The 12,590-nt window shown below is 34.9% G+C and overlaps 1 protein-coding gene across 2 annotated transcripts in view; it reads left to right on the top strand.

Moving 5' to 3' along the window:
* The window catches only part of CSMD3 (CUB and Sushi multiple domains 3), a 1,244,673-nt gene that overhangs the window by 656,907 nt on the left and 575,176 nt on the right, over positions 1 to 12,590 (top strand). For both annotated transcript variants that reach the window (XM_059165746.1, XM_059165745.1), the window contains one exon: positions 6,532 to 6,635. In XM_059165746.1, coding sequence (XP_059021729.1) covers positions 6,532 to 6,635 — 104 coding nt within the window. The remainder of the gene's footprint in view (positions 1 to 6,531; positions 6,636 to 12,590) is intronic.

Here is a 12,590-nt window from a genome sequence, read left to right on the forward strand (position 1 = left end):
GGAGAGAATTATTGGGGAGAATTTCCACAATATGGCAAAGGGAACGAGCATCAAAATTCAGGAGGCTCAGAGAATGCCCCTCAAAATCAATAAGAATAGGCCCACACCCCGTCACCTAATAGTAAAATTTACAAGTCTCAATGACAAAGAGAAAATCCTGAAAGCAGCCCGGGAAAAGAAGTCTGTAACATACAATGGTAAAAATATTAGATTGGCAGCTGACTTATCCACAGAGACCTGGCAGGCCAGAAAGAGCTGGCATGATATTTTCAGAGCACTAAACGAGAAAAACATGCAGCCAAGAATACTATATCCAGCTAGGCTATCATTGAAAATAGAAGGAGAGATTAAAAGCTTCCAGAACAAACAACAACTGAAAGAATTTGCAAATACCAAACCAGCTCTACAGGAAATATTGAAAGGGGTCCTCTAAGCAAAGAGAGAGCCTACAAGTGGTAGATCAGAAAGGAACAGAGACCATATACAGTAACAGTCACCTTACAGGCAATACAGTGGCACTAAATTCATATCTCTCAATAGTTACCCTGAATGTGAATGGGCTAAATGCCCCTGTCAAAAGTCACAGGGTATCAGAATGGATAAAAAAACAAAACCCATCTATATGTTGCCTCCAAGAAACACATTTTAAGCCCGAAGACACCTCCAGATTTAAAGTGAGGGGATGGAAAAGAATTTACCATGCTAATGGACATCAGAAGAAAGCAGGAGTGGCAATCCTTATATCAGATCAATTAGATTTTAAGCCAAAGACTATAATAAGAGATGAGGAAGGACACTATATCATACTCAAAGGGTCTGTCCAACAAGAAGATTTAACAATTTTAAATATCTATGCCCCCAATGTGGGAGCAGCCAACTATATAAACCAATTAATAACAAAATCAAAGAAACACATCAACAACAATACAATAATAGTAGGGGACTGTAACACTCCCCTCACTGAAATGGACAGGTCATCCAAGCAAAAGATCAGCAAGGAAATAAAGGCCTTAAACGACACACTGGACCAGATGGACATCACAGATATATTCAGAATATTTCATCCCAAAGCAACAGAATACACATTCTTCTCTAGTGCACATGGAACATTCTCCAGAATAGATCACATCCTCGGTCCTAAATCAGGACTCAACAGTATCAAAAGATTGGGATCATTCCCTGCATATTTTCAGACCACAATGCTCTAAAGCTAGAACTCAACCACAAAAGGAAGTTTGGAAAGAACCCAAATACATGGAGACTAAACAGTATCCTTCTAAAGAATGAATGGGTCAACCGGGAAATTAAAGAAGAATTGAAAAAAATCATGGAAACAAATGATAATGAAAATACAACGGTTCAAAATCTGTGGGACACAACAAAGGCAGTCCTGAGAGGAAAATATATAGCGGTACAAGCCTTTCTCAAGAAACAAGAAAGGTCTCAGGTACACAACCTAACCCTACACCTAAAGGAGCTGGAGAAAGAACAAGAAAGAAACCCTAAGCCCAGCAGGAGAAGAGAAATCATAAAGATCAGAGCAGAAATCAATGAAATAGAAACCAAAAAAACAATAGAACAAATCAACGAAAGTAGGAGCTGGTTCTTTGAAAGAATTAATAAAATTGATAAACCCCTGGCCCGACTTATCAAAAAGAAAAGAGAAAGGACCCAAATAAATAAAATCATGAATGAAAGAGGAGAGATCACAACTAACACCAAAGAAATACAAACTATTATAAGAACATACTATGAGCAACTCTACGGCAATAAATTTGACAATCTGGAAGAAATGGATGCATTCCTAGAAACATATAAACTACCACAACTGAGCCAGGAAGAAATAGAAAGCCTGAACAGACCCATAACCAGTAAGGAGATTGAAACAGTCATTAAAAATCTCCAAACAAACAAAAGCCCAGGGCCAGACGGCTTCCCGGGGGAATTCTACCAAACATTTAAAGAAGAACTAATTCCTATTCTCCTGAAACTGTTCCAAAAAATAGAAATGGAAGGAAAACTTCCAAACTCATTTTATGAGGCCAGCATCACCTTGATCCCAAAACCAGACAAGGATCCCACCAAAAAAGAGAGCTATAGACCGATATCCTTGATGAACACAGATGCGAAAATACTCAAAAAAATACTAGCCAATAGGATTCAACAGTACATTAAAAGGATTATTCACCACGACCAAGTGGGATTTATTCCAGGGCTGCAAGGTTGGTTCAACATCCGCAAATCAGTCAATGTGATACAACACATCAATAAAAGAAAGAACAAGAACCATATGATACTCTCAATAGATGCTGAAAAAGCATTTGACAAAGTACAGCATCCCTTCCTGATAAAAACTCTTCAAAGTGTAGGGATAGAGGGCACATACCTCAATATCATCAAAGCCATCTATGAAAAACCCACTGCAAATATCATTCTCAATGGAGAAAAACTGAAAGCTTTTCCGCTAAGGTCAGGAACACGGCAGGGATGTCCATTATCACCACTGCTTTTCAACATCGTACTAGAGGTCCTGGCCTCAGGAATCAGACAACAAAAGGAAATTAAAGGCATACAAATCGGCAAAGAAGAAGTCAAATTATCACTCTTCGCAGATGATATGATACTATATGTGGAAAACCCAAAAGACTCCACTCCAAAACTGCTAGAACTTATACAGGAATTCAGTAAAGTGTCAGGATATAAAATCAATGCACAGAAATCAGTTGCATTTCTCTACACCAACAGCAAGACAGAAGAAAGGGAAATTAAGGAGTCAATCCCATTTACAATTGCACCCAAAACCATAAGATACCTAGGAATAAACCTAACCAAAGAGACACAGAATCTATACTCAGAAAACTATAAAGTACTCAGGAAAGAAACTGAGGAAGACACAAAGAAATGGAAAAATGTTCCATGCTCCTGGATTGGAAGAATAAATATTGTGAAAATGTCTATGCTACCTAAAGCAATCTACACATTTAATGCAATTCCTATCAAAGTACCATCCATCTTTTTCAAAGAAATGGAACAAATAATGCTAAAATTTATATGGAACCAGAAAAGACCTCGAATAGCCAAAGGGATATTGAAAAAGAAAGCCAACGTTGGTGGCATCACAATTCCGGACTTCAGGCTCTATTACAAAGCTGTCATCCTCAAGACAGCATGGTACTGGCACAAAAACAGACACATAGATCAATGGAACAGAATAGAGAGCCCAGAAATAGACCCTCAAATCTATGGTCAACTAATCTTCGACAAAGCAGGAAAGAATGTCCAATGGAAAAAAGACAGCCTTTTCAATAAATGGTGCTGGGAAAATTGGACAGCCACATGCAGAAAAATGAAATTGGACCATTCCCTTACACCACACACAAAAATAGACTCAAAATGGATGAAGGACCTCAATGTACGAAAGGAATCCATCAAAATCCTTGAGGAGAACACGGGCAGCAACCTCTTCGACCTCTGCCGCAGCAACATCTTCCTAGGAACAACGCCAAAGGCAAGGGAAGCAAGGGCAAAAATGAACTACTGGGATTTCATCAAGATCAAAAGCTTTTGCACAGCAAAGGAAACAGTTAACAAAATCAAAAGACAACTGACAGAATGGGAGAAGATATTTGCAAACGACATATCAGATGAAGGACTAGTGTCCAGAATCTATAAAGAACTTAGCAAACTCAACACCCAAAGAACGAATAATCCAATCAAGAAATGGGCAGAGGACATGAACAGACATTTCTGCAAAGAAGACATCCAGATGGCGAACAGACACATGAAAAAGTGCTCCATATCACTCGGCATCAGGGAAATACAAATCAAAACCACAATGAGATATCACCTCACACCAGTCAGAATGGCTAAAATCAACAAGTCAGGAAATGACAGATGCTGGCGAGGATGCGGAGAAAGGGGAACCCTCCTCCACTGTTGGTGGGAATGCAAGCTGGTGCAGCCACTCTGGAAAACAGCATGGAGGTTCCTCAAAATGTTGAAAATAGAACTGCCCTATGACCCAGCAATTGCACTATTGGGTATTTACCCTAAAGATACAAATGTAGTGATCCAAAGGGGCACATGCACCCGAATGTTTATAGCAGCAATGTCCACAATAGCCAAACTATGGAAAGAACCTAGATGCCCATCAACAGATGAATGGATCAAGAAGATGTGGTATATATACACAATGGAATACTATGCAGCCATCAAAAGAAATGAAATCTTGCCATTTGCAACAACATGGATGGAACTAGAGCGTATCATGCTTAGCGAAATAAGTCAAGCAGAGAAAGACAACTATCATATGATCTCCCTGATATGAGGAAGTGGTGATACAACATGGAGGCTTAAGTGGGTAGAAGAAGAATAAATGAAACAAGATGGGATTGGGAGGGAGACAAACCATAAGTGACTCTTAATCTCACAAAACAAACTGAGGGTTGCCGGGGGGAGGGGGTTTGGGAGAAGGGGGTGGGATTATGGACATTGGGGAGGGTATGTGATTTGGTGAGTGCTGTGAAGTGTGTAAACCTGGTGATTCACAGACCTGTACCCCTGGGGATAAAAATATATGTTTATAAAAAATAAAAAATTAAAAAAAAAAAAAAGTTCACTTTAGTAAAATTAGTAATTCCTTCTTATCAAAAGATTTTTTAAAAAGAAAGCAAAAAAGCAAGCTATCAACTTGAAGAAGATACTGCAACTCACATAACATGTAATAGATTACTATCCATAATATATAAAGCTGACCTCAACTAGTGAGTTAGACTCAGTGGTGTATTATGAACGGTGTATTATGAATGAGTTACAGGTAGAACGAAGACATTGATCTTAGCTCTCTGTGAGGCAGAGTAGGGCCTGGGTAAAAAATTTTCATTGGAAGCAGCCTCATCTTTTTACCTCAATGTGTCTTAAATATTACTCTTTCCTATGTGCACTATAAAAGAAACATGTTGGGAATCACTGATATAAAGAATTATGAAATCAATAACAAGCAGTCCAGGGGCACCTGTGTGGCTCAGTGTTGTGAAATCAGGCCCCACGTCAGGCTCCACATTGGGGCTAGCATGGTATTCTCTCTCTCCCTCTTTCTCAGCCCCTCCTTCCAAAAAATAAATAAACAAGCAGTCAAGTGAAAAATAGTCAAAATACAAAGTCATGTCACAGAAAAGGAAACATAAATGACATACATATAAAAATACATACAGCTTAATTATTAAGAAAATACAAAAGATATATACTTTACACACTCTCTACATTGGTAGAAATAATTAAACCTAATGTACAGAAGTTATAAGTATTTAAACTAGTAAAATAATTTTGGAAAACCTTATGACACAATATCATGAAATTAAATGTTTGCTTGTTTTTGAGAAATTATAATTCTAAGCATATAACATAGAGATATACATTTGAACTAGGAACTGTTTAATAGTGTTCATAAGCATATTGTTTATAAAAACAAAAAAGTAAAAACAACCTAAATCTCTAATGACAGACAATTATCAATTGAGAGTATCTGTATGTAACTATCTATATGTAATATAGAGCCATTAAAAAAATCAAGAGTTGTCATAATAAAAAAAAATGTTATAAAGCTTAAAAAATCCAGAATATAAAATTGGTCATTTTTTTAGAATTTCTCTTTATATTTCCAAGGTAACAAATAGCTATGAAAATTATTAGAGAGATGACTTTTTAATTTATTCTTTACTAAAATTGGTGACCTTGGGCATTCATTTTTTTAATCTAAAATAATGAATATTATTTTATTATTAACTATTTTTTGCTCAAGGCATGATTATATATGACAGTATTTATGTAATTTCTTCCTGTACTGATTCTTAATTACATTATTATTTAATATCATATCAGGTTCCTAATTTAAAAATTACAGTTTTATTAAATATGAATTTTTGCATAAATGTATAAACAATGTATGAATGCATAAGTATATGTTAGTAAGAAATAATACTAAGTTATGTATTGTGGTGTCATTTTCTCCCAGTTTTACTAACATGTTATAATCATTTGAGGGATTCTGTTACCAAAGGATACACAAAAGTAAATCCAATACCTTTAAATCTGGTAATTTAGATTCAAATTTAGCTCTAATGTTTTTTTAAGCTTTACTATTTAATGGAAATAGCACACTGTGTTTTTCCATGTTAGTTTTATAAAAAATATATGCAAATGTATGGAAAACCACTCTCCGCCTACATGTACTTTTTATAAAGACTTCTCAAAGTAGATTTGCATTAATCATGCTTCAAATAAGAGTTTCCTATAAACAGAAGCCATGCCATTTCATTGAAAATTATTACAGAAGGTGCATTAGAGCAAATAGAAATCATGAAAATTATAATAATTGGATTTTAGGGATAGTCAGACATAGTCTGCTCGCATGGTATTTATATGGATGAATACAATGAGTCTGATATGCATTTTCAACGTTTCTTTGCCCGAATTTTTATTTTTATTACATATTGCAATATAGTTGAGATGTTTGTTTCTGTTTATTGCTAGGTCATACAGATAAATTTTGAAGAATTTGATCTGGAGATTGGCTATGATACATTGACCATTGGTGATGGAGGTGAAGTTGGAGACCCCAGGACAGTACTCCAAGTGTAAGTGCTCACCATCTCATTCTTGACTTTGCCTATCAGGTCTTTATTAAATTTTACCCTTTTTTCTCTTTCTTCTTTCTTTCTTTCTTTTTTTTTTTTTTTTTTTTTTTTTTTTTTTTAGTTGGCCCTTTCCACTACTACGAACAGAAGAAGCATAGTAAAGGTTATTATGATCAACCTACATATAGTATTTATTAGTTCTTCTTCAGTGAGGTTTAAGATACTGGATCTAAACAGAATTTTCTAGACTCCACTGGCAAACAGAAACCTGTCAGAAATGGAAGCTCACAGTAAAATTGCAGAGTGGATGATTAGGGTTTATTTTGGAAAATACCCTTGCCCTTAGAGTTTAGAAATGGAAAGGAAAAAAAAAAGTATAAAATGGATCCCAGGGGTCTCTGATATCGGTACTGCAGACTTGTGGGTCATGTTCATGTATTGGCTGTAAAATCATTCCTAGCCATTGAGATCTGAAGTTTAGATTTGAAATAGATGAAGTAGAGCAACTGGGGATTTTGATATGGGCTGAAACAATGATCATGTATCAAAAAACAGGAAATGCTAAGAACTTATTTATTCCCCAGTCCTTGGGCTATTCATAATCTACCTCTGATAGTGGCATGGAAAATATTTTGGGGAGACTATATTGTGTTTTCTCCTTTGAACCTCAAAAATTTAGGATTCACTTTCTCTCAGAATTCCTTTCATAGCTATTGATTTTCAGTTCAGACTTCATGAACACAATGGATTTCCCTAAACCATCAAATTGAAGTTCACACTGAGTATTTCATCTCCACTGGGAATAAAAATTAAAGCTTCATTCTGTGAGCATTACCTTTTAGACTATTCAATCAATAGATCTAAATTGGTCCCCCTACTAAGAATGTGGGAGGGCTAGGAAAGAGAAGAAAAAAAAATACACTATGTTTAAAACACCCTAAGACTGTGAGAGTAGCAAGTGTGTATGTGCATACACATACACACACTATTCAGATCCAGACCTTATTGTAATGATATGGATCTAATTTTTCTTATAAAACTCAAAATAAGAAAAAATAGGGCAATACCTTTACAATTTTTAGATACTGAGAGAACAAAGAACTTTTTAAAAAAATACAACCATACTCTAAAGAAAAATTAATTCCTCCTTGATCAAGAGATGCTTTAAATCCACACTGTTCTAGGCTGTGTGTGTGGGGTGGGTGTTACGCCTTGTTTCCCACCCCACCCCGCATAATGTCCTTCCCACAGTCACACACTGCCACCACTATCTCTCACCACAGTCCGCCATTTTCTGCATACCTACCATCCCCATTTGACCTCAGTTGCAAAAACAAAAACAAAAAAATTATTAGTGGTTTTGCTGCTCACTTCAAAATTTTAATTGTTAAGTGCATATGATGCCCTTATTTCATTTTATATTGGAAGACAGGGATGGGGAGAGTTTTCAATTAATTTTTAAAATCCTGTCTTGAATGGATGAAATCAAATAGTGGATGAGGTGAGAAGCATGGGATAATTTAGTAAAAAAAAAAAAAAAAAAAAAAAAAATCTTACAGTTGATTTTTTGAAGAAGATTATTCCCAAGTTAGCTGGACAACAAAAGATTCTATAGAGAACAAATGTATGGATGGGTAGTGCCTTTATAAACCAAATAAATAGTCAAATGGAAATAGCTGTATGTCAAGGACTAACATGAGTTTCCTTCTGTTGCTGGTAGGAAAAAGAAGAAAAAGTTATATATTTTTTTCCTCTTCTCATATTCCTCTTGTTATACTGTCCCTTTTTTGTGTAGTCGTTCTACTTTGTTGTTATATTTCCCTCACTCTGAGAAGTTATATTAATTTTGAAAAATTCATGAGATTCCCATTTTTCGTCCATATTCCTCTGTCTGTAACCAGAAACTGTTTCTCAAACTTGCTTTTCTCCCTGAGAAACAAAATTGCACTTCTCTGAAAATATAACCCTTTTCCTAAGTAAGGATGACTGAAACAGAACTTAGGTAGCACCTACTCCTGGAGGTGTTCAAATGAAAGCTGGCTGACTCACTAACAGAGATTTTACAGTGCTAGAATTAGATCAGAAGTTCCTTTGAACTCTAAGATTCTGTAATAATAGAACTTAACTGGATTTGTATCCACCAGAGAAGCTGATCTAAATTTAAGTGAATCTGAAGCCTATTTCTCAAGGTTAACTTTCCCAACTTTAGGACCACTCATTTGGGCGTTTACAGGGCCCAGAGTAAGAAAGCAAATAAATGCAAACTTATGTATCATATATCTAAATATTATAAGTTATATATGAAAGCTACATGTCATCAAATATAGTATGTTCCATTCTCCTACCTTGACAAACGCACTTTCATGACGACCTGATAAGACAAGTTGGCATTTGGAATTCCAGGAATTGTGTGGTTTCCTTATGGGGTCATGAAGTTATGGGGCAAATGTGTTCCCAGCCCCAGCCTACAGCTGCCACCCACTCTCACCAACCTTAAATCCATCCTTCACCAAGCTGTGGTCTTCTCTTCCCAGTCTAAATATTTGAAGGCCACGTGCCTCCCTGCAAGTACTGTCCACTGCCCAAGGGTACACATATGGGTCCTATGTCCTGGCCCTGGAAATATGCATGTGGAAAGGAGGCTTATGTGTGTCCAGATAGCAGGCAAATCCAGGGTACTGGATTCTTTACAACTAGTGAGTTGTAAAACAGTACTTCTCAAACAAACTGTAAAATAGATTTGTTTTCATTTCCAATCTATCTTGAACTGATACTTTTGTAAAGGGAAGGGAAAATAAATGTATCGAAAAATGAAATAAAAACATATGTGAGTACAATCCCATTATTTTTATATTATGAAATTCACCGCACACAATTGCTCTTAAATTACTTTAGAAGTTTGAAAGACTTACTCCCAATTCTTGTACTGATGGCACAATGGGCTGGAAACTAGCCTAGAATCTGGAAGAAGTCAGGGAGGGAGGCAGGCACCAGTAGATGCATCAACTCCCTGGGGAAGAGTTAAGGAAAGGTCAGAAGGACACCCTCCATGGGGAAGAGATTAGAAAAGGGGTCCTCCTGCCCAAGTTGAAAAACAATATTAGGTATGTGGCATGATAAATTGTCAAGAATTTTAAATTTTAAAACCCCAGTTGAAAAGAATTTATTTTAAATGATGCAATTCGGTGCCTGGGTGGCTCAGTGAATTAAGCCTCTGCCTTCGGCTTAGGTGATGTTCCTAGGGTCCTGGGATTGAGCCCCACGTTGGGCTCTCTGCTCAGCAGGGAGCCTGCTTTCCCCTCTCTCTCTCTGCCTGCCTCTCTACCTGCTTGTCATCTCTGTCAAATAAATAAATAAAATCTTTAAAAATAAATAAATAAATAAATAAATAAATAAATGAATGAATAAATGATGCTCTTCTAACAGGTAAAACTAGTCTCCATCTGGACACCTTAGTTAGCAATGTTTATTAATCTATGATTGCCTTTTTGATTTTTATGTTTGATTTATATGCTAGTAAATAACTTTTGGCACCAAAACTATTTTCACAAATAAATTCATTTTAAGAGATGTGATAGCTGAAAGTTAAATAATGTAGTAAAGTAAATAAATAAATAAAAGGCATGCATCTAACAGAAAACTATGTAATATCATATTTTAAATTTTCTTATAAGAGGATGAATTCAGCTTATATTAATTTTATAAGTTTTCATTAAAAAACACAGAACACATCACTTTGGTAAGTATTTAGTCAGATATGAAACATACCAACCTATTTTGTTTAGGTCATAGGATTAAATTAAGCATTAGAAATATGTAGTGTTTTTGTTTCTCATTTTCTTTTTTTTTTTTTTTTTTTTTAATTTTTTATTTTTTATAAACATATATTTTTTATATACATATATTTTTATAAATGAAACAAGATGGGATTGGGAGGGAGACAAACCATAAGTGACTCTTAATCTCACAAAACAAACTGAGGGTTGCCGGGGGGAGGGGGTTGGGGAGAAGGGCGTGGGATTATGGACATTGGGGAGGGTATGTGATTTGGTGAGTGCTGTGAGGTGTGTGAACCTGGTGATTCTCATTTTCTTTTAATATTTAAGTTCTAAAATGTAAAGTCAATTGTCGTATTCTATTCCATAAAAATATATATATAGTCCATAATGTCACAATATGTTCAATAGTTAAAATAATCCTTTATAAAAAGACTAATTATGTGATGTTTTTAAAAACCGTTCTTGTAATTACTTTCTCTGAAGTACAAAGCATTTAATTTTTGCAATATAGTAACTTAAAAATAATTTAAGTATGCTATGTCTCTTTACCTTGAGACTTTCGCCCCAAAGAAATATGATGAAGTTATCAGCAATGAAATTATTAAGTAATAGAGAATTATTAAATAATAGAGAATGTCCATTGTAATTGGACACCATATGTAATATGAATTTCTCCATAGTTTTATCAGATGAAAATTCCTAAAATACTGCAAACTTAAGTTGCAAACCTAAATTCACAATTCAGAGATGTGTTGCTTCTGCTGTTTGCTGTCTCATAATCAAATTGCCCATTTATACTCTTGTCTCTGTTTCTCATTCATTTTCTCTCCATTGGAATTACTTGGAGGACATTTTTTTCTTTTGTGAAATAGCATTTTTTTTTTTAATTCCTGACAATTGCGTGGAATTATAGTGACACATGTCAAAAGATCTCAGAATATGAACTTAGCCAGCTGATAAAAATTCAGGTAATTGATTTAAACAATCATGCTATTATCTTTTAAAGGCTGTTAAAATAACAGTAAGTTTCTCCAGATTGTTTTCCATGTGCTTTTTTCACACTTATGTGTAAATTCACCTGACAGTGAAAATGGATGTAATAAATTTGAGAGAACTACGAGTGGTGATAATGCAGTAATTGGCATTGAATTCACCTCCAACCCTCATTTCGTCTGGATAAAAAAGGAGAGGGTGTTGATTATTTGTCCAACCTTCTTGTAGCATCAAAGGAAGATGGTTAGGCATTTGATCAAGCATGTGATTCTCTTTGTTTTCTTGCCTTTTCTCTCACATGCTTTGCTGTTTCCTTATTGAATTCATGGTGACACTGTTAAGATTAATTAGGTGAAAACTTGCAAAATAAAAGATGAGGTTAAAAAAAAAGTCTTCTACCCCTAAGATACCTCTGGAAATTTTATGAATATGCACTGATATTGATTGGATGACATTGTATTTGAACTAGTATCTTAAGGGGAGAAATGTTGTTTTGGATATCTAAACATAACTAATTCTCTTACTTTGAAATTCTAATTTCTCCTATAAAATCAATGTACAATCTCTGTCTCTCTTTCTCTCTCTCTCTCTCTTTTTTTTTAAATTTTAAATACACCCACACTTTTGTTAATATAGTTTTTAAATAAATATTATAGTCATTTTAATATTTTAATCATTATATTAGCTTTTTTAGATAAGATAGCTTTGTTATACTTACAGATTATTGTTATTTTTCTCAGCTCATTGGTCTTTATGTTTTGACAAGCTACTTTGTCCAAGGTTTTTTTTTTTTTTTTTTTAAACTACTCAGTGATTCACTCTGTAAAAATCTAGGCTCTACTCTTCTTGGTATCAGACCACTACACATGATATTTGCCTTGAGCAAACTCTTCTACATCCAGGGAATTTACTTTCTCAAATTTGCTTTTGTATTTCCCTCTGTTAATAATGAAAAAAACCTAAATACCAAAAACACCATGGGCTAATGAAAGAAGGGAATATACTAAATATAGCAACGAGGTAATATTTTTTTAAGAGAATGCTGACCATGGTATAAATAAAAAGTGCTTAGAAAATTGACCAGTGAGCAAAATTTTGCATCCCTTATCTTAGAGTTATTAAAAACAAGGAAAAAAAAAAAAACCCTCTTCTTATTGCTCTTCACTCTGCTTTGTACTCTGCT

Source organism: Mustela lutreola, chromosome 3 (assembly GCF_030435805.1).
Source record: "Mustela lutreola isolate mMusLut2 chromosome 3, mMusLut2.pri, whole genome shotgun sequence".
Lineage (NCBI taxonomy): Eukaryota > Metazoa > Chordata > Mammalia > Carnivora > Mustelidae > Mustela > Mustela lutreola.